Source organism: Pseudophryne corroboree, chromosome 6 (genome assembly GCF_028390025.1).
Source record: "Pseudophryne corroboree isolate aPseCor3 chromosome 6, aPseCor3.hap2, whole genome shotgun sequence".
Lineage (NCBI taxonomy): Eukaryota > Metazoa > Chordata > Amphibia > Anura > Myobatrachidae > Pseudophryne > Pseudophryne corroboree.
Window position 1 is genome coordinate 359,992,711 of NC_086449.1, and position 26,967 is coordinate 360,019,677.

At 45.1% G+C, this 26,967-nt stretch overlaps 1 protein-coding gene across 2 annotated transcripts in view; it reads left to right on the forward strand.

Annotated features, from left to right (window-relative positions):
• The window catches only part of LOC134932321 (ciliary microtubule associated protein 1A-like), a 121,719-nt gene that overhangs the window by 76,424 nt on the left and 18,328 nt on the right, over positions 1 to 26,967 (forward strand). For both annotated transcript variants that reach the window (XM_063926642.1, XM_063926643.1), the window contains exons 3-4: positions 5,129 to 5,332; positions 6,932 to 7,033. In XM_063926642.1, the coding sequence (XP_063782712.1) occupies positions 5,129 to 5,332; positions 6,932 to 7,033 (306 nt within the window). The remainder of the gene's footprint in view (positions 1 to 5,128; positions 5,333 to 6,931; positions 7,034 to 26,967) is intronic.

The window sequence follows — 26,967 nt, forward strand, 5'->3', positions numbered from 1 at the left end:
GAGATATACTGGATTTGGGCAGAACTCTGACGGACCGAGTAGGCATGTGGCGTTTGACCTGTAATCGGGTCCATGTATTGTACCCTCCTGTCGGTGAACGTAAGAGATGAGGAGGAAACTTAGAAGAAAAATCACATAGAGGTTAGTAACAGATAAATTTGTAGAGGCAAAGAGGATTTTATAAAATTTGACAACTGGATTGGGCACTATGGGGAAGTGATTCTCTACTGTCTATACCCCTAAAAAAAAATTCTATGTGTGTTGTATCTCTACTGGGACTATCCCAGCCATCAATCCAGTGTCCTGTCCATCCTAAATTCGTAGGGAACCCGGTGTCTGTGAGATTATTTCCTCTACCTGTGATGGACATGAATCTAATACAGTGAAATGCAATATTCATTAGTATTAGTACGCTATATGTATAACATATCTAACAAAATTCCTGTTAAGTTAATCAGGGGCCATTTCTGCTACAGAAAGAAGCAAAAGTTTAGATGCCTCATCTTAACCCCAGCAAGTTTTGTCAAAAGGGTAAAATTGCATTTATTCTGTTCTTCCCATTAACCGAATCTGTGTTTTCTATATGGCTCGTGATTCCTTACTATTTGTCCCTTGGTCCCGTCTATGTGTTTAATAATGTGGCTTGTTTTCTCTGTCTAGTGCTGTGTGGGCTTATATGTACTTACTACTGCATGGACTAATCTGCTATCACTGCTGTGTGGACTCAGTGATAGTTCTGCTGTGTGGACCTGTTTACCTGGAACTGCTGTGGACCTAAATCCTCTACTGGGACTTACTATCTGGACTGCTACCTGTATACTGTTTCTGTGCTATATTTACTTCTGTTTCCTGTGAATTATCTATTCCTGTGTGCAGTGAGAAATTAACCATCACTTTGGTTTCATCGGCTCTGTGTCTGAGTGATTAGAAGAACCCGTATCTTCACATTTGGCGGCAGCAGTGGGATCATTCAGACACCAAACAACTACCGCAGGAAGCGTGAAGGCCCAGCAGAGAACAGAGGATCAGGCCATATGTAATGCAAGAGGGACTGCAGTGAGGTGGTAACAAGTGAGCAGGTGTCAGTCATGTGCAAAATAAAATGTTTCCAAGGAAAGAAAATGAATGCCTCAAGTCTCCCAGGGCAGTGGAGCTCGTGGATGGAGGTGTGTCGGTGTATCGGCAGGCTGGTAAGCCAGATCTGTTATTGAGTGCTATAAAGATGCAGTACATTTGGGAGTACTGGAATGAAGCTAGGCGGATGATCAGTGGCTGGAGAGTATCCAGCATACAGGACAAGTTGTGTTACCTGGGGGATGCATTCCTGCACTGTAAAAGTGAGGCAGCCTCATGGAATCTGCTGGGGGAGCCAGAGTTTGTAGAATTCACAGAGGAAGTGATTGCTACAGTGACCCAAATGATGCAGAGACGTCAATATTCTGAGGCTGAAGGGCAAGTCCAGAATCAATTATCTTCTGGGTTAGAGCCAGAGGAAATATCCAAAATGGGGCCGCTGCCACCCGGGCAGATGATTGAGGGGTCCGCCTTGCATGTGCCTGTTACCAAGGGAGAAGAGTTATTGTCAGCAGGGCCTATGACCACATTGGAAGAAATGAGCATGGAGGAGCTGATAGCAGAATGCCAGCTGCGAGGCATCCCTTTCCAATTCTGCACTCGCAGGGAAATCCTCCAGCTTGTTCTCCAGGATCAGCAGGATCCAACAAAAGCGTTCACCGATTACCGGACGTGGATCCTTCGTCTCGGCCCAGAGATGAGTGTGTGGGAACAGCTGGAGTGTCTGGAGGAGTGCTTCATTGTGGCAGAGGAAGAGGCAATGGATCAGGGGCTCCTGGATACCCCAGCATGGTGAGACCAGTGTTGCAGGGTGGATGCAGAAAGGCACCATCTGCAACAGCTTCTCCCACACCCAAGGGAAGCAGTTGCCCGGTGTACTATGCTGGGAGAGACTAGTGCTGAAGTGAAGAAGGCTATGCCCACAATACAGGCATCCCAGGAGGAGCTGTGCTACACCTTCCCTTTTTCTGAGGTGGAAGATGTAGACCTAGTAACCAGCTGCCAGGGAATCAATGAAGACTGTGCCCAAGAGATCACCATGGATGGGGGAGTATTGTTCCACTCCCCAACTACAAACATACCAGTCACGGATGGCCTCTTGCTCCAGGATGCCCAGCTTATTCAGCTGGGGGAGGCTCATCGCGATGGATTGGCAATGGCAGCCCCATGTATTTCACTGAGGAAGGCTGATGAGAAAATGCCATGTATATACCCAGCTACCCTAACTCCACAAGAAGATTATGAAGGATTATTCCATTTTAACAATTTGGAGAATGAGGAGCTGCAATCTGAATACTGGTACGTACCCTGTGATTCAAAAGTGACATTGGTAGCAGAGACTGTTACCATAATATCAGAGCAGGAACTAGAAAAGGATGTGTTGCACCACCGTAATACCTGTGAAAGTGTTGTGGACTATAACTATGTGCCTTAAGCCAGGCCCAAACAACTAAAGATCAAGTGGAGGTTAGGAGACGCTGCTTGCTATCTCGTCTCCTTTACCAGGGTGAACGCACAGTGCAACCCACACCCCTTTCATCTGCAGAGCAAGAGGAAGTTGTGGAGATATTTGTGGAAGCTTCAGTTGTTAAAACACTCAGTGGTACCCAGCTCAGAGGACTGGTAGGGGAGGAGGTTATCCAGGAGGAGGAGTGCGCAGAAGGAGCTTCAGGTGAGATACTGGCTTTTGAGGGGGGAGCGCTGGCACAGGACCAGCCTGTGCTGGTGACTCCCCTGCAGCCACCAGCTGAATTGTTTCTGATGAAGGGTCCATCCTCAGCACTGGGAATTGAGACCACGTGCTGTACGGAAATTCGCCAGCCCCCTAGTTGGGGTTTGAGGAAGGAAGGACTGGACAGAGTTGCAGAAGTGCTGGGCGCAGAACACCTTTAGGCAGCTGTTCCTTGTGCAAGGGGAGGAAGTGGAAAGTACTCCCTGCCCCATTGTGCTAGAGGCACAGGTATTAGTACACCCAATAGGTGGGCCGGGTGTAAAAGTTTGCAATCTTGCGGAGTGGGGATACCCAACATCTGAATTGCTAAATCCCCTGCTGGTGAAAATGAATGTGTCATATTGTAATATTGTCCTTGCTGGTTGTTTAACACTACTGCCTCTTACCACATGGGTCTGGTGTGACCTCACCCTGTGGGACTCGGGTGGTACACACACTTGCATGATATTCTCTCCCCTGCACCCACTGCTCCTGGGTGGTAATGTTTCCTCAACACTTCAGAACTGGAATAAAAAGTAGAGGAAGGAATGTAAAGATATAGGCGGGGGCTAATACTGTATTTGTGGTGTTTCCATCTTTATAGCGTTTAATGTACTTTTTATTCCTTCTGTTCCCATGTCTCTCTGGCTTGTGTCACTATTACCCCATGTGTGTGTTCATCCATTAGCCTATATATTCTGTACTATAATCTTACCCAGGTAAATACAGCTGTGCCGTGACCTGGCACATAGTGATGTCATGTTATGTTATTGTAGGAGGATGCCAGTCTGTGTACGAGGTTACAAGTATCATGGATAATCCTGTGATCCTTATATGGTCACACAGGAAATACATTTGAGGACCAGGTAATGTCTCTTTGAAGCTTCTCCTCCACAGGGGACAATCAGGACTTCACCCAATTTCCCTGTCATTGTTCCTTCTGTTTACTTTCCTCTGTTCCATCCTGGTCTCTGACAGACAATGCGGAGCCTGACCCAGCATTTGGTCAGCAGGAGAAGGCCAGCTGTGGGAGGGAGTAGGGAAATACCTGAGGTGGGGTCCCTCCAATCAGGAACCTGCGTCTCCTCCCCAGGTGAGAGCGGCATGATGGGTATTTGGAAGGTTTTAAAAGAGGTTGCGCAGGTCAGCTCTGTATGTTAGTCGCAGGACTTTGGCTAAGGGGTGATTCTCTGCCAGGGTACCTTGTGGAACGCATCACCAGTGCTGTGTGGGCTTATATGTACTTACTACTGCATGGACTAATCTGCTATCACTGCTGTGTGGACTCAGTGATAGTTCTGCTGTGTGGACCTGTTTACCTGGAACTCCTATGTGGAACTGCTGTGGACCTAAATCCTCTACTGGGACTTACTATCTGGACTGCTACCTGTATACTGTTTCTGTGCTATATCTACTTCTGTTTCCTGTGAATTATCTATTCCTGTGTGCAGTGAGAAATAAACCATCACTTTGGTTTCATCGGCTCTGTGTCTGAGTGATTAGAAGAACCCGTATCGTCACAAAATTGAAGGCTTCGGTTTTGGTATATACATAGAATACGCTCTACTTAGATAACAGTTTAGACCGTTGTCTCACAGACACTGTAAAGATATACAGTATTGTTTGGGTAATCTTTTCCGTTTTTTATACAAATTTAAATTAAAAAAACATTTACAAATAAAATACTTTTTAACAAACATAAAATATTGGAAGACCTTTATATATAAAAAAATGCCTTTATTCAAGGACTAAATATATTGTAAAGTGATTAATCAGTATAAGTATTGTGGCAGTAAAAGTACCTCCATAATCTCAATTCACATGTGGAAGCCTTCACTAATCTACAAATGTACAGTATTCACGCTCATTGAGGCTTTGAGGCGCCTCCATGGGCACTCCTGACGTGCCTAGTAGCACCCCCACCATGCCGCTGCTCTTGCCGCTCAATACAATGTTAATGGGCATGAGTGCGACAGACGCATGCGCACGCATGCATCTTGGCAAATGAGTCGCGTCTGCGCCTAATCACAGCCACAATGAGCATGTCTACATCTGTAAATTGGGGAATTTTACTGCCTGCTGGCACTATAGGACATAAATCATTAGGGAGATAATCGCCAGCCAGTAGAAAGTAGGTGGGAGGTCACAGGGGTAAATGGAAACGGGCAGATACACAAACTCATGAGAGCCTTACTTGGAGTTTCAGGGGAATAAACCTATCTAAACTGTTATATGTGGGAAACAGGGAAGGGCAGAGGTCTGGATCAAGACCACTTTTCTCTATGAATCTTTCCTCTAGAGTTATTTATTTTAATTTTAGATGGTATCTTTTTCCTCATACAGGTTATGTGCAGCATGATCCACGTACATATCGAGCACCTGCATATAGCTTTGGCAGTCGTCAATTCAAGTTGGTAGAAGACTGTTCTCCGGGACCAGGCTACTTGGTGCCAGCTAACATCACCATTAGGGGCAAAGATGGTACACCGGCATATTCTGTCTATGGAAGACCCAGGGATCTCAACACCTTTAGGACTCCAGGACCAGGTGCCGATGATGAGGGAAATAGATAAATATTATGGAGATTCAGATTATGATTTGCATAATTTTGATCAAATAGCGTAATATCAGACTTAGCCCAACAGCATTGAATAGTGAACACAAATGACGTAGACCCAGCCATCTTTGTCCCAGTCGAGTGTATGCAAGTGATTAGATGGTGAAAGTGCTGGGCCATTTATGCAGATGGCGCAGTGCAAATGTTTCTGCAACATCTACCATTAATACATTTTTACTCCTAGCACATGGCTTAGCAAAGCATATTCTATGATAGAAGCAGCAGTGATAGTGCTGTATGGTGATGCAGCAGAAAGCAGATCCCTTCTGCTGCAGTAGCGATCTGACCTGCATCCTAGGACGCAGCAACGGATCACAGACTCACCATCGGGCCGCTTATAGCTCATATGGTTCCGCGCAAGCTGCCCGTCGCAGAGGCCTGGAAATCTCTGTGCAACAAGACTTCTTCCCTCCCACTAAACGCTGCCAAATTGCCTCCCTTTTCGCCGCCTCCTTCCTTCCCCCTGAGCACAAGCAAACTGTCCCATCACTGACAGTCTACTGCCGTCCTTGCTTACGATGTTGCAGGACCAGTACATCGGTACTTTGCGCATGATATTGCAGGTGCAACCACACCTGAATGACCCTCAGTGTTATATGGAAGGATAGACTTTTTTGCCACAAAATCCAGAACAGAATCAGCAAAGAGAATTGTTAAACATAATATAAAGTGCATAATTTGAAGTGTATAATTCAATGTATGATTTGACTTAAAATAATGTTACACTAATTTATGGAGTTATAGAAAAATTGCATTACCGAAAAAGCAGAAAAAAGGAAAAGTGTCAACATAAGAGAAGATGCAAATATGAGAGGAGGCAGCATGTAATTCTCTTCAAAAATAAGCAATGATCATGCAAATCACTGGAGCCAACGGAAACTAAAATTGCTAGTAATATGAAACATTATTTATAAAAAGATTAACACATGTAAATTGGCACATTAATAATGGACAGAGGACCCGATTCAGTAAGGATTGCACATTCTGCTAAGTAGCAGAATTTGAAATCCTTTGGATCGCATGCTGGGGGCAACCCATTGCTGGGCAAGGCAGCCCAGCATGCTAACCACCGCACCTAATTGATCGCACTGAAATTGCGGTCGCACCGCAATTTCAGCGTGCTTGCTAAACATAGGGGAGCCTCCTGCCGGCGCAGCCTGGCTGCGCCCACAGGAGACATGCCGCCATTATTGTGATCGCAGTGGCTGTATGTAACCTCACGTAGCCACCACGAGCACGCCCACACCCCCGTTTTTAAACTCCGCCCCCGCAACACTCCGTCTAGGAAACGTAGCATTACCGCCTCCCTCTCGCCTCTGCCTGATTGACAGGCAGAGGTGTTATCATTTACTGCGGGGTGACCACAGAAAATACGGGCGTAGGACAGGCCTTACGAATGCGCACACATCCTCTGTCATTTTTGTGGTTAGATCGCGTTTTGCGATCCAACCTGAATAGGGCCCAGAATCAGGTTTTTTGTTACTTTTTTGGTCTTTGTATATAATGCACAAAAACTTGTCTTATTACAGGTAGTTATTCTCCTGAACGTGCTGGAAAGTCGGCCTATCGATCAGCTCCAAATTATTCCCTAGGAGCAAGAACGAAAACATTTAGTAATGACCAGACACCAGGTAATTCTCTCATTCATCAATGTATTTGTACACATCTCTTACATACAGTGCACAGTCCTTCTGTTGAGTTCCATAAAAGTCCTACTTGTGTCTGTATCATAATGTCATTTTGTGCAAAGCATAAAATAGCATCAGGCTTATTACGTAGGATTACCATTTAGGTTTAACAAGACAAAGCAGTGTTCAGTTTATCTGCTGGCGCTTGTAGTTCTGTTTCCTAAGGAAATTCATGGCTGTTCTTTTGCAAGGATGGCAACACAAAGAGGCACCAATAGTGCAAGAACCAAATGCTTCAGAAAACCAAGGCAGCCTGCATGTCCCATATTACATCCTATTATGTGCTGCTCATCTGTATATTAAAGTGTCAGGAATTCCAGAGAGGCTTCCCCAAACAAATAAGCTGCACCCTAGTCATATGAGTATAGCACTGCATAAGTATTTTGAGCCTGATACTGCAATACATACTGATGAAAAGTAATTAATACAGTCTCACGGGTAAGCATTACTGTCTCACATCAGTACGGTCATGTGTTTGATTCCAACCTATCGGTGTGGAGCTTGTATTTTTCGCTGTTTGCATGGATGTCGTCCTGTAGTCCAAAACATACTGAGAGGTAACTTGGCTTCTGACAACAGTGAACCCCAGTGTGTGTGTGGTAGTAATTTTAGACAATAAACTAGGGAAAGACTGGAATGCATGTTTTCCAAATCATCTAGCTGAAGCACAAGTGTGTTAGTTGGATAGCATAATAGATCTACTGTTGGTACTAATTTTCCTGAGGACACCTTGATAACATGCACTGTTAGGGTTCCACAAGAATACTTTAAGAAACACTGGCATAGAACAAGAAATAAATCAGCGTGCCCAATATGACTGCCATGGCATAAACTGCTTTGAGTCTTATTGGGAAAAACACGCTATATGAATAAAAATATATTATGGGAGGACTTCCGGGGGCGGGCCATCCAGCATGGCTGCATTTTAGCAGTGCTCTGTGGTACTGAACCCGAATCCAGACCAATCTTTAGCCCTACAGCAAGTTGTGGGTTAGAGTTGCACACATTTCAAGCTTCTATAACTTGGTGAGTCGAAAGGTGCCGGCTTGGTGCAGAAGCGAACACTGGTATCCCGGAATCCGGGCATTGGGAGTGACGGCCTACATGACCGCCGGTGGAAATACTGGCGTGACTTATTCCCCATGAGGTGCGGGGAATCGCAGACTCACCTCCATCTACAGTGTCTCAAAGATCCCTGAACCGAGTGGCAGACTGACCCCAGGGGATAGTTGCTGGCTGCAGGATCATGAAGGGAGTGGCGGACAAGTGCTGCGAACATTGATGCAGAGGTGGCGACCCATGCGGCGGGTTCTGCGCGTGGACTGCTCTTTCCCTGGCTGGACAGTTTTAGCCAACGCTGACTGCGAGGAGACAATGTTTGGGGAGTGTGCTAGCCACTGATCTCTCCTTCATCGAGTGTCTGTATGCTTGCCGCCAGAGACTAAGGACTGCACGGCTGCTAGGAAGGCACGTGGCTTTCCCTGCTATTAAGAGCCCAGACTTCGGCTACGGGAGAGGAAACCAGCGTGGAGTGGTGCGGCACAGCGTTGTACGGAGACACTCTTCTGGATGGCTGTGGAGGATTTAGTGTGGCATGCCAGATTGCGGGGTGGGTCAAAAGGGGAGCGCATTGACTGTCCGTGGTTCCGGGCAATCTGCTTTGACTCCCGGACAAGTCGAGCTACATCTACCGACCCTATATTGTTACCTGGCCTCCAGTGGAAGAGTGGACAGTGGAAACATGCACGGTGCCCTGTGGTGAAGGAGCTGCTAACCACTGTTTAATTACAGTATCCTCACTTGACTAACATAAAGTTGGTCTCCCCTGTTCTGTATATTGTGTGCTAACTCTCCACCCGGTTACTCTTCTATTCTTTAACATCCCTTTCTTGATTCCATCCCTCCTAGTGTTTTCTTCCCCCCTCCCCCCGTTTTTTCACTTAAACCACATCACTGGTGTGTCTTTCATTCCTTTCTGCTCTCTCTCAGAAACTTCCTGGGGGGCTCATTGTTGACCAGCATTTTATTAATTAATATTGGACTGCCTGTGAACATTGACAATTACACAACAGCAAGTGCTTTATACTGACTGCATTATACCACTGTGTTCACGGTGTCTGCTGCCACCTGCTGAAACTCAGCTACATCACATTTTGAATTGTTTTTTATAACGTTATACTGCACTAGCCAGATTCTGGCTGAGGTGTTTTGGTCCAGCGGGGTTCATTACATATATCATATTTTAGTGTAACTTCGTCCCCAGACGTTACAGTCACCACCTCCAGTGACAGGAGGTGGTCATCACGATTACCTTTTTGTTATGTGTACACATTTCTTGGATAACCAGTGACTCTGCAGCAATAGACTAGTTCCCAAGGAGTTGATATCTAACTATTTAGTTATTTGTATAAATCTCTGATAAACTAGAGACAAACATAAGGAGCGCTGGTTTAAAATTCAATTCATAAATTTAATATCAATTTAAACACACATAGTATCATTTAACCTCCTGAGGAAACCGCTTACCACTAGAGCGGAGAAACGCGTAGAGGACGCTCCATTGTGCACTGTGTTTGCTACAGTCAGCCTGGTTCCCTGCCACTCGTTTCCTCCGTGTGCAAACCTTTCAGTGCGTCTACCAGTTGTGAGGACCGAACGCCGTGACCGCCATATCCGGCAAGCCCTCCCGGGACATCCTGACCGCTGGGTCCAACACCGTTAAGTATCCATGTAGTGTCAGCTTGAAAAATACTAGCAATTTGGTGGAGAAATTTCCGTGACAGCCTGGTCTGGTAATTCCATCTTCTGCATTGTCTGTGTGATTATACTAAACGGATAATTGAACTGCTATAGAGCTCTAATCTGAATTATCATAAAACCATTTTATGCTCTCTAATCATCTGCGCACTTGGAGGACATAATTACAACTGAAAGGCAGATAAAAGGAACCCTGGATTGCTAATTAAGCTTTGACCGACAATTACCAGCTGATTTCTGTTGCTGTAGATCATGATTGGAATCTATCTTTGAACTTTTAAATACAGTTATGTGCACTTTTATGAGCTTATTGAAGTGTCAGCTTATATAGATACTCAATTGAGTTTTTACTATACTATGTGTGTTTAAATTGATATTAAATTTATGAATTGAATTTTAAACCAGCGCTCCTTATGTTTGTCTCTAGTTTATCAGAGATTTATATATTTATCTTATCTTGACATCCAGTTGTCCCATAGGAGCTGCTATTGGAAGCTATTTATTATATGTATTGACAAAAGATAAAACCTTTTTTCCGTGTGTTTACAGGTAGATATATTTGCTTTTGTGCGCCCGATCAAATATTCATATACACTCAAGTAACGTTGAGTGTATATTGAAAATTTATATTTGTAGAATTTATTTAGTTATTTGCTATTTGCTATTTAGGGTCATGACATAACTCATTTAATGATAACCAATACTGCTGTTTGACTACTGTGTGCATAGTGGTTCACACAATTCATGAACAATAAGGTTGGGTTTACTATGATAGTATATAGAATTCTTATTGAAACTCAATTTAAAATACAAGGTGATTCATCGTGCCCTACAGGCACTCTTCATACCGTTGTAAAGGGCTACGCCCCCTTAACCCTTGCACGCCCTTGTGGCGTGCAATATTTGTGTTATATGGAGTATTACCTCCAATCATAATTGTGTGAGTGGTTAAATATTGCACGGACAAAGGGCATGTGATGGTTAAGGGGTCGTAGGCCCTTGCAATGGCGTGAACAGCGCATGCAGAGCCTGATGAATCATATAGTAGGTGCTGTGGTTGGGGTAGTGGCAGGTGTGGGGGAGACGCAGATGGGGGAGGGGGTCTGAGGGTTCCTGGGTGGTGGAGGGGCGGTTGCGGGGGTGCTACTGGTGGGGGAGGGCTGGTGCGGTGGTGACGCGGGTGGGGGATGGTGCGTGGGTGCCGCGGGTGGGGGTCCGGAGCCACCGTGGGTGGGGGAGGAGCAGTAGTGGGGGTACCGCAGGTGGGGGTGTGTGTGTGTGTGTGTGCCATGGGTGGGGGAGGGGCGGGGGTGCTGTGGGTGGGGGATGGGGTCTGTAGCCACCACGGGTGGTGGAGGGTTGGTGTGGGGGTGCCGCAGATAGCGCCCGGAGATACTGCGAGTGGGGGAGGGGTGGGTAATGCTTCTCCCACTTGAAGCAGCTAAGCTGCTGTCCACCCTTTGGCAGTGGCTCTCCCAGAGCCTCGCACAGCAGCCAGTCACTATTGTTAGCACTCAATAAACTACAGCTCCCAGCAGACCTTAGTGCTGGAATGCTTTGGCGCTAAGGGCTGCTGGGAGCTATAGGTTATGTAGTGCTTCTACTTGTCTGTAATGCAGCACGTTGGGACACCAGCACTAACAATAGTGACTGGCTGGCAGAACTGACTGACTCGCTGAATCTATGTAAAAGGTGAGAGTACTGTGCAGTGTCAGTGACACTGCACAGCCACCGCACTGCAGAGCACTGTCACCGTTTACATTGATTCAGCATCCAGACATTGCTCTCCGCGATATCACCCACTCTATCCGTTACATTAGCCATTTCGGGGCTTCCAGGATGGCAGCCCAGGTGCTGTGTTGCGGAGTCAGGGCCTCTGGGGATCTGGGCACGGCTGTGGCGGGAAGGCACTTCTGTGACATCACGCGCAGAGGAGGCTCCGGGGCTCAGAGAGTATGCTGCGCATGGAGGGCTATGAAAGCCTTCCGCTGCGTCGCTTTCATACACATCTATGCTGGTGGCTGCAGCAGCTTTTGTTCCACCTGCGCCGCGGCTAGGGAGTGGGGATTGTTGATGCCGGAAGGGGCAGGCGGACTAACAGCAGGACATAGTACGCTGCAGTAAAAGGATTTTTTTGCTCCTATCTACAGCGCAGAGACTTGCTGGAGGTGCAGTGGCATACCCTCCAACTGTTCCTTTTTGGCAGGTACGGTACCTTTTTTTTATGGTATGTACCGACTTTTGGCTCTCCAAACTTCCATTGATAGTATAGGAAAAGGGGCGTGACCACACCACTTTACCCATGGCCACGCCCCCTTTTGGATTTGTACCAATTTTTATGTGTAAATTGTTGGAGGGTATGTTGCTGCAGATGCAGTGGGTCTATTTTGGGGTGTGGACCTGGAGATGCAGCTCCATCAGCCCCATTGGTCAAGAACGTGGCAACTACAGTTTAATGCTAAAAAATGCAAAATCATGCACTTGGGTCTCAAAAACCCAAAGGCTAAATATAGTATCAAGGGTACTATAATGGAAACTACTGAGGAGGAAAGGGATTTAGGAGTCACTATTTCAAGTGACTTGAAGGCAGGAAAGCAATGCAACAAAGCAGAGCCGGCCCTAACCAATATGATGCCCTAGGCAAGATTTTGGCTGGTGCCCCCTAGCACCACCGCTAGTTCCGCCTCTGACCCTGCACCCCTTTCCCAGCACCATCACCCCCCACCCATAGCAGTCCTTTTTTTTGTTTTCCTACCCCCTGTAATTTAAATAAGAACAGTGTGCACATTTGGCCTTACACATATGCCGCACATTATTAGTGCCCTTATACACATAATGACACACATAGTGCCCCTTACACATATGTTACACATTATTAATGCCCTTGTACACATAATGACACATGTAGTTCCCAGCGTGAGTCAACTGGCAGCTCTGCTAACGTCGGGTGCCTATTTTTTATGAAAATGCATCTTATATGCATTGCTATGTGGCTAGGATACACAAGCAGCTTCTGCTGATTAAAATGATATGTGGCATGCCTATATACTGTGTGCGACTGTGGCTATATCTGCGTACGAAATGCTACACACAGAATATAGGCATGCCGCATATCATTTTAATCAGCAGAAGCTGCTGATGCCCCTAGACATACCAGATGCTCTAGGCAATTGCCTAGTTTGCCTATACCTAGGGCCGGCTCTGCAACAAAGCAATGAGAAAGGCAAGTCAGATGCTTGGCTGCATAGGGAGAGAAATCAGTAGCAGGAAAAAAGAAGTGATAATGCCACTGTATAGGTCATTGGTACGGCCCCATTTGGAATACTGTGTCCAGTTCTGGAGACCATATCTCCAGAAGGATATAAATACATTAGAGAGTGTACAAAGAAGGGCAACTAAAATGGTGCATGGCCTACATCACAAAACGTACCCGGAAAGGCTTAAAGATCTTAACATGTATAGTTTGGAGGAGAGAAGGGAAAGGGGGGACATGATAGAAACTTTCAAATATATCAAGGGTCTTAACAAAGTTCAGGAGGGAAACATTCTTCAAAGGAAGAGAAGTATTAGAACTCGAGGACATACACTGAGACTGGAGGGGGGGAGGTTCAGGGGAAATTTAAGGAAAAATTACTTCACAGAAAGGGTAGTGGATAAGTGGAATAGCCTCCCATCAGAGGTGGTAGAGGCTAAGACTGTAGACCAATTTAAACATGCTTGGGATAAGCATATGAATATCCTAACAAAGAATTAAGGTTCAAAAAGGGTTGAGATTGCCTAAAGGATAAAAAAAAGGGGCAGACTAGATGGGCCAAGTGGTTCTTATCTGCCGTCAAATTCTATGTTTCTATTGTTAATCCTGCTCTGGGAACACACAGCAGCCAAAGGGCAGAGCCTCCCATTGGATGTAACCTGTGTGGGAGGGCTTTTCTCGTCCAGTCAGCTGTGGACTGGGTGTGATAGACCTACTGCTAACCCAATGAGAGCTCCTAGCCACGCCCAGCGTTATCCACACATCTGACATCATGACAGATCTGGGCTATTATATAGGAGATTTCAGTGATATTTTGGTGTCTCCATCCAATTGCACCATCTAGCGGCATCGATATGTAAAATGCAAGTCCACTGCGCATAATTCACTTTGTGGTCGGTATAGGTTCTAAGGTAGTATATATATCTATTTATATCTCAGAAATAAATATATATATATATATATATATATATATATATATAGTTAATTTTAAATGACATATTCTCCTGATTTGGAACTCCCCTTTGATATTGGTACGGGTTGTATTTTTTATATATAGTAATGCCTACGACTTATATCCTGCGCAAGGGTTAAACAACCTTATATTGTCTTCTTAAAAATATAGGCAGTGAACCTGTGCATATATTGTAACACTTAGAGGTTCATATAATACTGTCAGTGTCGCTCTCCTTAACAGACAGTGTAGGTTATTATTATCCCTGGTATCTCCTATAAAGTATTGTCTAGGAGCTCTTCTCTTTACTAATACTATCATATTTTCTCTTATGTCCTAGAGGATACTGTGGTTCACATTAGTACCATGGGGGTCCACTAGGAGCTTTGGGCACTTTAAGAAATTAATAGTGTGTGCTGGCTCCTCCCTCTATGCCCCTCCTACCAGACTCCGGAGGTGTGTACACACGGTGAGATATTTTCTTTCGATTTTGACTATATAGTCAAAATTGCAAGAAAAGTTAGTGCAGATCGCAAGGTTAAAGTCACCTTGCGATCCAGATTCGATCCCGATGCGAGGTCCCGCCAGGTCGCATCGCAAGAAAAGATAGACTGTGCAGGCAAGTCAATCCTTGCTAGATCGGTGTACTATCTAGTTCATCTCACATGTCAATGACATCTCACACAAGCCAAAATCTCACATAAGCCAAAATCGTAAGCACACATAGTACAGATCTCAAGAAAAAATAATTAGTCAAAATCTGTGCTATCTGGCCTCCGGGCAGTTCAAGGGATATCGCAAGTATCGAAAGAAAATATCTCACCGCGTGTACACACCCTCAGGGAAGCTCCTGAAGAGTTTGCTGCATTTATTTTTTCTGTTTGTTGTTTTCAGGCAGACCTGGTTGGCACCAGACTGCCTGCTTGGGGGGGGGGGGGAGGGGCAACGGCAACCTCCTTTAGGGTTAATGGTCCCGTTCCCCACTGACAGGACACTGAGCTCCTGAGAGAACCATTCAAAAGCCCCACCACGGCGAGCATACATTCCCACAGCACGTTGCCACCCCTAACCGAGCCAGAAGTAAGAAGAGTGGTGAGTAGGACACCAGCATCCCGGTTAGTGGGTTGCCGGCGGAAATGGCAGCAAGAGGGTAGGAGCGCAGCGCAGACAAGGCAGGCTGCGGTTCCAGGCTTCAGAGACATGCAGTGTGTGTGTGTGTTCCGCTGTGAGGGGCGAGCTGAAGCTACAACTAACAATACCTGCACTGGCAGTACAGCTTACAGAGGTTCTTACCCACTGTAATGCAAACCATATAACCTCAGCCAGTATTAAGAACCGGGAAGACAGCGCGCCATTAAGGGGGCAGGGCTTCACTATGAGCGGATACAACGGCTCACCAGCGCCATTTTCCAGCTGCAGCTCTCGGGATTAAAAATTGGATTCTGCTAACCACAGACGCGAGCCTCAGAGGTTGGGAAGCAGTCACCCAGGGGGAACAGTTCCAAAGAATACGGTCAAGTCAGGAAACCATTCTTCCAATCAATCTTCTGGAACTAAGGGCCGTGTACAACGCCCTTCTACAGGCATCACATCTTCTTCAAGATCAAGCCGTTCAAGTTCAGTCGGACAATGTGACGGCGTTTACGTACATAAACCGACAGGGCAGAACGAAGACCAGAGCAGCAATGTCAGAGGTAACAAGAATTCTTCTCTGGGCAGAAAGACACGCTGTGGCGTTGTCAGAAATCTTAATTCCGGGATAGACAACTGGGAAGCAGACTTCCTCAGCAGACACGACCTCCACCCAGGAGAGTGGGGCCTCCACCCGGAGGTGTTCGGGTGCTTGACACGTTGTCTGGGAATTCCACAGATCGACATGATGGCCTCTCATCTAAACAAGAAGCTCACCGGTATTGTTCCAGGTCGAGGGACCCACAGGCAGTGGCGGTGGACACTCTGGTGACCCCATGGGTCTACCAGATGGTGTTTGTGTTTACGCCACTTCTCTTGATTCCAAAAATTCTCAAAACAATAAACAGGGAAAAGGTTCAAGCAATTCTCATTGCTCCATACTGGCCAAGAAGGGCTTGGTACGCGGATCTACTGGACATGCTTCTGGAGGATCCATGGCCTCTACCTCTTCGAGAGGATCTCCTGCAACAGGGGCTGTTCGTCTATCAAAACTTACTACGGCTACATTTGACGGCATGGAAGTTGAGCGTCAACTTCTAGCCCGGAAAGGGATCCCGGTCAAGGTTATTCCAACTTTGATCCAAGTCAGAAAGGGTGTAACGTCTAAGCATTACCACCGTATTTGGAAAAAATATGTCTCTTGGTTTGAGAACAGGAAATTTCCTGCGGTGGAATTTCAACTGGGATGTTTCCTGCTTTTTCTGCAGTCAGGTGTGGATGTGGGCCTACGTCTGTGCTCCATCAAAGTCCAAATCTCGGCCTTATCCATTTTCTTCTAGGAACAATTGGCTTCCCTCCCTGAGGTTCAGATGTTCTTGAAGGGTGTTCTGCACATCCAACCGCCCTTTGTGCCTCCTACGTGCCTTTGTGCCTCCTACGTGCTCAATGTGGTGTTGCATTTCCTACAATCAGAATGGTTTGATCCCTTTAAAGGTGGTGGACGTACAGTTTCATACGTGGAAGACTGTCACACTGTTGGCCCTGGCTTCAGCCAGGCGTGTGTCGGAACTAGGGGCGTTGTCTCACATGAGCCCCTATTTGATCTTTCATGAGGATAGAGCTGAACTCAGAACTCGTCAGCAATTTCTTCCAAAGGTGGTGCCTGCGTTTCATATCAACCAACCTATTGTGGTTCCGGTGGTTACAGACACCTCTTCTACTTCAAAGTCCCTAGATGTTGTGAGGGCTTTGAAAATTTATGTAGAGCGGACAGCTCGTCACAGAAAATTGGACTCGCTGTTTGTTCACTATGATCCCAATAAAATTGGGTGCCCTGCTTCAAAGCAGTCTATTGCTTGCTGGATCAGGCTTACTATCCAGCATGCTTGTTCTATGGCAGGTTTGCCGGTTCCAAAATCTATACAGGCCCACTCGACTAGGTTTGTGGGTTCTTCCTGGGCGGCTGCCTGGAGTGTCTCGGCTTTACAGCTCTGCTGAGCAGCTACTTGGTCAGGTTCAAACATGTTTGCAAAGTTCTACAAGTTCGATACTTTGGCCTCTGAGGACCTTCAGTTTGGTCAATCAGTTCAGCAGGAACCTCAGGACTCTCCCACCCGGTTTGGGAGCTTTGGTACATCCCCATGGTACTAACGTGGACCCCAGAATCCTCTAGGACGTAAGAGAAAATAGGATTTTAATTACCTACTGGTAAATCCTTTTCTCGTAGTCCGTAGAGGATACTGGACGCCCGCCCAGTGCATCGGGTTTTCCAGCACAGTTACTTGGTTAAGTTTTGTTGTTAGTTCAGCTGTTGCTGTTGCTGTTCCTGTTCAAGTTTGATTAGCATGGCTTTCCTCTTGTGTGTGTGCTGGTTCGAATCTCACCACTATCCTTTTAAGTCATTCTCTCAAGGTATGTCCGCCTCCTCGGGCACAGTTTCTAGACTGAGTCTGGTAGGAGGGGCATAGAGGGAGGAGCCAGCGCACACAATTCATTTCTTAAAGTGTCCAAGGCTCCTAGTGGACCCGTCTATACCCCATGGTACAAATGTGGACCCCATTATCCTCTACGACCTATGAGAAAAGGATTTACCGGTAGGTAATTAAAATCCTATTTTTACACCGCCCGCAAGAATTATTTGAAGCTGTTTCATCACGTATTATGAATTTGGGCGTACATTATTACCACTGAATAGCCCCGTACTCTATTATTACAGTGAACACTGTGAGAAATAAAAAATTGTGTGAAGTTTCTCTGTAGGGGAATTTATGTGTTTAGTTTAATTGCAGTTATAAATACTTTTACTTGACTGCGAGTCCTACTGTAGATATGTAACCTATACCTTATAATGAAGGGTCCAGAAGGTATGTTACTGTGAGATTACTTCATATATTGTTTTTTGATATACTGCATGTGAGATTGTCATTGTTATTATGAGGCATTTACTAAAGAGTCCATCGTGGTATGGATAGATTTCTGGAGAGACCTCATAGTTTGATCCCAAACATGCCTTTTTTTTTACTGACAAATCGGGAAATAGAGTCAGAGTACTTAAAATTCCACTATGTTAACCCCACCATCTCCCCCCTCACCGTCTTCGGGTGTGGAGGATAATGGCCCGCAGAGGTTGCCTAAACAAACATATAGCAATTCTGTCTCCAGCAGAAAATGCTAAGGAGGTCATAACTATGCTCATGCCTCTAATAGATAAAACATTTGAGGAACTGCATGCAAGGCTAGATACCTCTTTAGCCAAAATGTAATCTAATACAGCCAGGCTGGATACACTAGAACCGAGGACCAGCGATGGTGAAGATTCTGTAACAGCAAGAACTAGCGGTTAAATCTCAAACACTCCAATCCATGATAGAAAAGGTTGAAGATTTAAGAAATTGGAATAAGCATAGAAACTTGTGTTTTATTGAGATTCCGGAGATGGTGTCAGATGCCCAACTACAAAACTACGTTAACACGCCAATTTCCCCAGCGTTGGGTATTGATGATTCTGAAATACCACTACAGGTGGAGAGGGTACACAGGTTGGAAATCCAACGTAGGGATCGAGACAACCACTCCAGACCCACTATTGCGAAGTTTTTGGATTATAGAGATAAAGAGAAAATGCTGCAGGCATATAGAGCCCAACCTGACTAATGAGTGGAGGGTCAAAGAATTCTGATATTTCAGGATTTCTGTGTCTTGGTCTCCCAAAAGCGTAAAGCTTTTTCTGAAATTTGCCAGGTTTCGGTAAATAGGAAAATCAAATTTGCTTTACTGTAATCGGCTAAGTTAAGAGAAATTGAAAATGGCCAAGTCAGGGTTTTTACGGAACAAGCCAAACCTCACTTTCTTAAAAGTATTCCACCTTCTCCAGCAAGATCCAATGCTAGTTCCAGAGATTAATGACAATACTCCCCATTTATATAATTGTCTACTGTTGTGGAGGAGAATGCAGCCAAGGATAGTATTTTGTTTTATATTGGCTATGGTGGTCATTCCGAGTTGTTCGCTCGCAAGCTGCTTTTAGCAGCTTTGCACACGCTAAGTCGCCGCCTACTGGGAGTGAATCTTAGCTTCTCAAAATTGCGAACGACGGATTTGCAATATTGCGATTAGACCTCTCTTAGCAGTTTCTGAGTAGCTCGAGACTTACTCTGCCATTGCGATCAGTTCAGTCAGTTTCGTTCCTGGTTTGACGTCACAAATACGCCCAGCGTTCGCTCAGGCACTCCCGCGTTTTTCCAAGAAACGTCAGCGTTTTTTCACACACACCCATAAACCGGTCAGTTTCCGCCCAGAAACACTTCCTGTCAATCACATTACGATCACCAGAACGAAGAAAAAACCTCGTAATGCCGTGAGTAAAATACCTAACTTCATAGCAAATTTACTTGGCGCAGTCGCATTGCGGACATTGCGCATGCGTACTAGTGACTAATCGCTCCGTTGCAATAAAAAAATAACGAGCGAACAACTCGGAATGACCACCTATATTGCCATTTTTACTGATCTTCCTGGTACTTCCTGCTGCTGGTAAGGGTGCACCTCCTTTCTGGGTAACCGCACCATATCTAGCTGAGGGGCCGAGACACAGGAATATTGCCCCATGATCAAAGGGCCGCATCCCTACACTTCACATTTTCTTTTACATGTGTCTATATGTATGATATTCACTTATTGTTATGTTCTATTGGATCTATCACATTGTCCTTGACCGTTTGACTTTATTCTTATCTCATCTGAAGATTAATTCGTAATTGTGTAAGCTTAAGGATGTTCACAGTGTTACTTTGTTTTGTTTTTGAATGGGTCAGAGCATCCCCTCTAATATATAAGGGGATACCCAGACATTTACTAGGGGTCCTTTGAGTGACCCAGGTTCATTATTTTTAGTTGTAAAAAAAAATGCATTGCTCCATTTGACATTTACATGTACATGGATCTATATTATTTACTTTGTTTTGAAATGTAGATTTGGGGTTTTGCAAGGAGGCTGGGTTGGGACATATGGTTATTCTGGGTCTTTTTTTTATTTTTTTTATGGCCATACTCCTCCCAGAGTGGAGCTCTCTCTTACGCTTAATAAACGTTAATGGCAGACTGTAACAACACTGGTCCTAATGTTAGGATCAATTCCCATATCTTAATTTTGTCTTGGAATGTGGGGGGTTTAAATACCCCGATTAAAAGGAAGAAAGTCCTTACTCATTTATGACGTATACACCCATTCATTACTTTTTTGCAGGAAATACACTGGAAGAGGGGGGATGACTCCACTTTTACATGCCCCTTGGATAGCGGAATCTATACAATCTTCCCATTCATCAAAATCTAGAGGGGTGGCAATTTTGCTCCATAGAAACCTGAGATAGGAAATACCTCAGACCATTTCGGACTCTGGGGGCAGATATTTAATAATAGATATTCTTATTGAAGGGCAAAAATATACACTTTTAAATTTATATGCCCCCAATGTGGCAACGCGCGATTTCCTTCGTGATCTTATGCATGTGCTGGCCAGTAGAGTTTAAATACTCTTTGGCGGGGGGGGGGGGATTTTAATGCCGTGGATAATCCTACCCTAGATAAATCATCTACTACTGCTCGTCTGTCCTCTCCTTGCTGAAAATATATTCAAGAACTAAAAGACACTTTGCAAATGAGTGACCCATGGCTCCTTCTGCATAATACTGAGAGATCCTATAGTCATCTTTCGAGAGTGCACGGCCCAATGTATCGCATAGACTATGTGTTGCTTGCAAATCATATGCTTCCCCAAATTAAAAATGCTATACTGGGGGATATTATAATCTCTGATCACGCGCCGGTAACCTTGAAATTGTATGCGACCAACCTGTTTGCTCCGGACTGCCTTTCCTAGACTATTTGGCTAGCTCGGATGATTTCCAAAAGTTTCTGGTACATTCCTGGACTACTTTTGTGGATGATAATATTGAGCACTGGGATGACTCTGTGTTGTTCTGGGAGACGTCAAAGGCGGTAATGCGAGGACATGTGATCAGTTATGTAGCAAAACAACGTAAAGACAATGCACACAAATATCGTGTACTTAATACAGCAGCATCTCATAGCTTTAATGCCTACAAAAATAACTCCACTGATTAATTGCTTGTAACGTATTTGCGAGATAAGAGACTTTTGGATTCTTTCCTTACAGCTCAGGTACAACAACGCTTGGATTACACCAAACTTAATTATTATAAATGGGGGAATAAATCTGGAAAATTGTTGGCGACAATGTCCAGACCCTGGATAAAACGATCACTCATCACGGCCCTAAGGGGTGGTCCACAGAATAATGTTTGTGCGACTAAAAGCAACATTTTAGCACATTTCCATCAATATTATACAGACCTCTATAGCCCCATTGCCTCAGGCGGATTTGCAAAGGGACTTTATGACCCAAGCAAACTTACCTGTGCTCACTCCAGAGAAAGTAGAGCTACTGGAGAAGGAGATTATGGAAGAGGAATTAAAAGAGGTTATCTCTACGTTACAACCTCACAAATCACCAGGGCCTGATGGGTTCAATGGTACCTACTATAAATTGGTGAAACAAGAAATAATCCCCACATTGCTAGACTTATTTAATACAATTTATAAAGACGCCCCAAGTTACCCTACATTTTCTCAGGCATATACAACCTTGATCCCTAAGCCCGACAGGGACCCATTACTATCAGAATCCTACAGACCAATTACTCTCCTTAATTCTGACTTTAAACTTTTTACTAAAATAATGGCAAATAGATTGCAGACAATGCTCCCAGACTTGCTGACAGAACACCAGTTCGGTTTTGTCCGTGGCTGCCAATCAGTTAAAGCTATCCAAACAGCAATAGCAGCAACTGTAGCCTCAATTAATCTGCAAAACTCCTCACATATGTTGCTGAGCCTTGACACACACAAGGCCTTTGACATGGTCTCATGGTGTCATTTATTTGAGATGGTAATACGCAAAGGCTTTCAAGAGAAATTTGTGGGACTGATAAAATACAGCTCCTGTAACCTCTTTGCTGATCAAAGGCAAACGAGGGACTACGATAATCATGCAGAGGGGTACGAGACAGGGGTGTTCCCTGTCACCACTTCTCTTCAACGTATCTATAGATCTCCCCTTCCGTATATACTTCAGGATTCATCCACATACAAGGGTATAAAAATAGGGAATACAGAAATAAAATGGTCTGCATTTGCGGATGACGTTCTAATATATATTGGTAATTTCAAGGAATCTCTTAGAGGTATACTGGAGCTATTAGATAATTTTGGAAAGGTGTCTGGCCTTGCAGTTACCCTATCCAAGTCAGTGGGTCTGTATTTAAAAGCTGGGACAGTGAGACTGGGATGGGGCGACAAATTCCAATATCCTGGATCAAATCCTACTTAATGTATTTAGGCATTAAACTCCCAAAATATCCTTCGGACCTTAATCAATTAAATGTGACAGAAGCATTACGCTCCATAGCCTTAGAATTAGAAAAATGGAAGCGCTTGAAGTTGTCTTATTTGGGAAGCGCAAACCTCATTAAAATGTGCACTTTTCCGCGCTTGTTATATCTCCTACAATCCCTGCCTGTAATAATTAGCAGGTCTGATTTTTCCAAGATCGCTGTTTCGACAATTTATTTGGAATGGCAAGAAGCCACGCATTGCTATGCTGAAGTTACAGCAATCAAAATTTAATGGTGGTATAAATTTCCCAAATGTCCAACTTTACAACCATGCTTCTTTGTTACGTTTTTTGAGGGATTGGATAAATGACAATGACACTTATGCAAATACTCAATTGGAAGACCAATTTCTAAAAGAGGGGAACCTGATCACATTTTTACACGGGATGGAGGCGGAACATGACCAGGAATGAAAAGATATTATTGTGGACAGTTTATCGCTATTGGCACATTTTACGTCGCTCCAGGAATCTGGGTTCGCACATATTGCTGTATTTGACGTGTCTTTGTAATAGTGACTTCCAGCATGGGGAGGCAGACTTTCCGTTTGCAATGGTTTATCGAGAGGGGTTGAAAAATATAAAAAAATTGTTGACTTTAGTAATGGATAACCTATGACATTTGCACAGTCACAACAATCTTACTCTTTTATTAGTAGTTATCCATTAGCATTTTTTCAGATGCAGCATTACATTAGCCTAGTGCTCAAAACACTATCCACATTGGACTTGGATAACACTTTAGATGGCATTTTGAGTTCTCCCCCTGCCGCCAAGAAGGCTCTATCACTTCATTATATAGGTTATTAAATACGGCTATGGATCACTCTGCCTCAATGAAGGGTATAGAACAATGGACCCTAGACATCCCTACTCTTTCATTTGATAAATTACTAAAGAATTTTTTTTGTATAATCTGTTTTTATTCAAGAAGATATAGAAAATTACATCACGTTCAAACACATAGGTATCAGTACTTGTAATACGGGTCAGGTAAATTTTAGTCAAGGAAGACAGAGTGGTACGTCGCTTCAGGCGCTAGGGAGCCGGTATGAGTACAGGCTTCAGTATATTAGCTTATAGCCTCAAAGTAGTACCAGCTAGCTTTCTGCCTACACAGTGACTACAATCGTGATATCTTAGATAGACTTAGTAAGATAGTTAGAAAAAGAGCGGGGTGTGAGATATAGGGAAGAGAAAGCAGATAGCAAAGAGTGACCAGGACTGGGGACCGTCGAACTGGGCGATAGCTGTAATGCAGTCACGTTAAACAAGTGACTGTGGAGCTAAATCATTTGGTAGCGTATATGTGATCTTTGTAATCTTTAGAGGACGTATATTCTATCCAAGGTAGCCAGGTGGCCATGAACTCTGATAGTTTGTCTCTGGAGACCAGGAGGATGTTCTCCATATTCATAAAATAGTTAATTCTAGTGAACCATAATTTTCTTGTGGGCGGGTTTGGGGATCTCCAGAGTGTGGGGATAACTGCCCGCGCTGCATTAGATAAGTGGCAGAGTAGTGATGTCTTGTGTTGTGCCAGTGAAATTGAGGAGTGGGAGAGCAACCAGAAGGCCGGGTCCGTAGGGACAGGAGTTTGGAGTATATTTTGTGTAATGGTAATGACGTCAGCCCAGAAAGGGCGGAGTAGGGGGCAATTCCACCAGATGTGCATTAGGGTGCCAGTAGCATTAAGACATCTTCAGCATCTGTCCGTCATCTCAGGATACATGAAGTGGAGGAGAGAGGGGTGTCTGTACCATCTCATTAAAAGTTTATATTGGGTTTCCCTAACTTGTATACACACTGAGCTTTTGTGGGATTTGAGGAATATCTTCTGCCATTCTTTTTCTGTAAGTTGGATCCCGAGATCCCTCTCCCAGGCCACCTGGAAGGGTGTGGGGGTCTGGGCGTCAGAGCTCTGTAACAGTTTGTAGAGAGTGGAGACAGTATGCTTAGGGGTACACCTAGAAACGCAGAGCCTTTCGAACTGTGTTAGTTCCCGTGAGGCCTGGATATATCTGTGTTTGGAGTGCAAGAAATGTCTAAGCTGTAGATATTTCCAGAAGTCATGTTGCGGGATTTCCCATTTTGATCGTATTTCTGAAAATTGCCTAACGCCTGAGGGAGTCGCCAGCTGGCCTACCCTAAAGAGACCCTCTAGGGCCCAGTCTCTAAAATGAGAGGGTGTTAAGCCTGGCAGAAAGTCGGGGTTGGCTAGAAAAGAGGTTAACGGGCCAAAAGTGGATGATAGGGAGGGCCAGGTGCGTGCTTTTTTCCAGAAGGAGAGTGTAGCGGTGATGGTTGGGTGAGGGGCCGGGGGTCCGGGCAGGGAAGGAAGCCAGGGGAAGATCTCTGGGAATTGTTGTATATAAAGCCCCTTCAAAGCCACCCATTGCTTAGTATCCCGACTCCTCGTCCAATCCAACACCCTATTAAGCAATATTGCCCAATAATAGCCTTTGACATCAGGTAGTTGGAAGCCACCGCTTCGGGTGGAACGAATCATAGTGGAGCGGCTGATTCTAAGCCGTCTCCGGGACCATATAAATTGTTGTATCAAGAGCCGTATGGACTTGAACCAGGAGTCTGGGATCTGTATAGGGAGGGCCTGTAGTTTGTAGAGAAGCTTGGGGAGCGTATCCATTTTCACCACATTCACCCTTCCCAGCTATGAGAGTGGTTTAAGATACCATCTACTATAGTCATCTCTGAGTGTTCGGAGAAGCGGCGTAAAATTCAAGGTGAACAAACGGGACAGATCGCTCGGCAGCTGTATTCCCAAGTAAGATAGATGGGAGGTGTTCCAAGTGAAGGGAAAGGATCGTTTTAGTTTGGCCACCGTGTCGGGTGGCGTAGAGATATTCAGGGCACAGGATTTAGACATGTTAATCTTAAAGTTGGAGAGAAGCCCGAAATGAGACAGCTCTTGCATGAGATGAGGAAGGGAAGAGGTCGGATGGGTTATTGTGGCTAATAAGTCATCAGCAAATAGGGAGATTTTGTGGTCTGTATCACCAACTCTCAGGCCAGTGATGCCGTCATTGGCTCTGATGGCTCTCGCGAGGGCTTCGATACAGAGGACAAAAAGTAAGGGGGATAATGGGCAACCCTGCCGTGTCCCGTTGCTTATAAAAAAGGGATCTGATAAAGATCCGTTGACTCGGACTCGAGCTGTGGGGGATCTATAAAGTCCCATAATTCTGCCAAACGCTAGGGGGCCCAGTCCGATGTGTCCCAGCACAGATCCCATAAAGCCCCAGCTAACTCTGTCGAATGCCTTCTCGGCGTCGGTAGATAGCAGGATGGTGGGGGGGCCGCCCTGGGATGCTATGTGGAGTAGGTTCAGCACCTTAGTGGTGTTGTCCTTAGCTTCACGATTTGGGACAAACCCCACCTGGTCGCTGTGGATTAGAGATGGTAGAAATGCATTTAGTCTAATTGCCATTAATTTTGCGAAAAGTTTGACATCGACATTTAGAAGGGATATGGGTCTATAGCTGGAGCACATTGAGGGGTCCTTGCCAGGCTTAGGTAAAACGGAAATGTGGGCCCCCAGGGATTGGCCCGAAAAATGGGATTCTGCGGAGATGGAATTAAAGGCCTGTAGAAGATGGGGGGAGACGAGGTCTTTGAATTGCTTATAGTAGGTGAGTGTGAAGCCGTCTGGACCCGGGCTCTTGCCAGGGGGTGTCGAGGCCAGAGCGTTTTCCAGCTCTTGTTGGGTAAAAGGAAGTTCCAGAGCTTCTCTATCTGAGGATGATAGGGCGGGGTAGGACACCTTTTCTAGGTACGCCTTCGCCTGTTAGATGTCATAGGGGGTAGCTGTGCCATCGGGTCGGTTTTCAAGGTTATAAAAGAGGGAGTAATATTGTTTGAAGCATGCAGCAATTTCAGGGGTTTTGAATCGGAGAGCATCTCTGTGATGTTTTATGCTATTAATATACAAAGAGGAGCGTTGAGCTTTAAGTGCTTGGGCTAGGAGGCGTCCAGGTTTATTACCCCACTGGTAGTATTTGGAGTTGCATTTACGGACTGAGAGCTGGATACCATCAGTGAGGGTTTTCTTTAGCTGGGCACGTGTGTCGAGTAGTTCTGAATAGTCGGCCTCTGAAAGGGACGTTTTGTGTGAGGACTCGAGGTGGTGGAGTCATCCCATCAATTTGGTGATAAGTGCTGACCGCTGTTTCTTCATAAATGACCCCAACTGTATGAGCTTACCTCTTATGGTGCATTTGTGTGCTTCCCACAAGGTAATCTTGGAAACATCATCGGTATCATTTATGGAGAAGAATTCAGCCAGAGCCTTT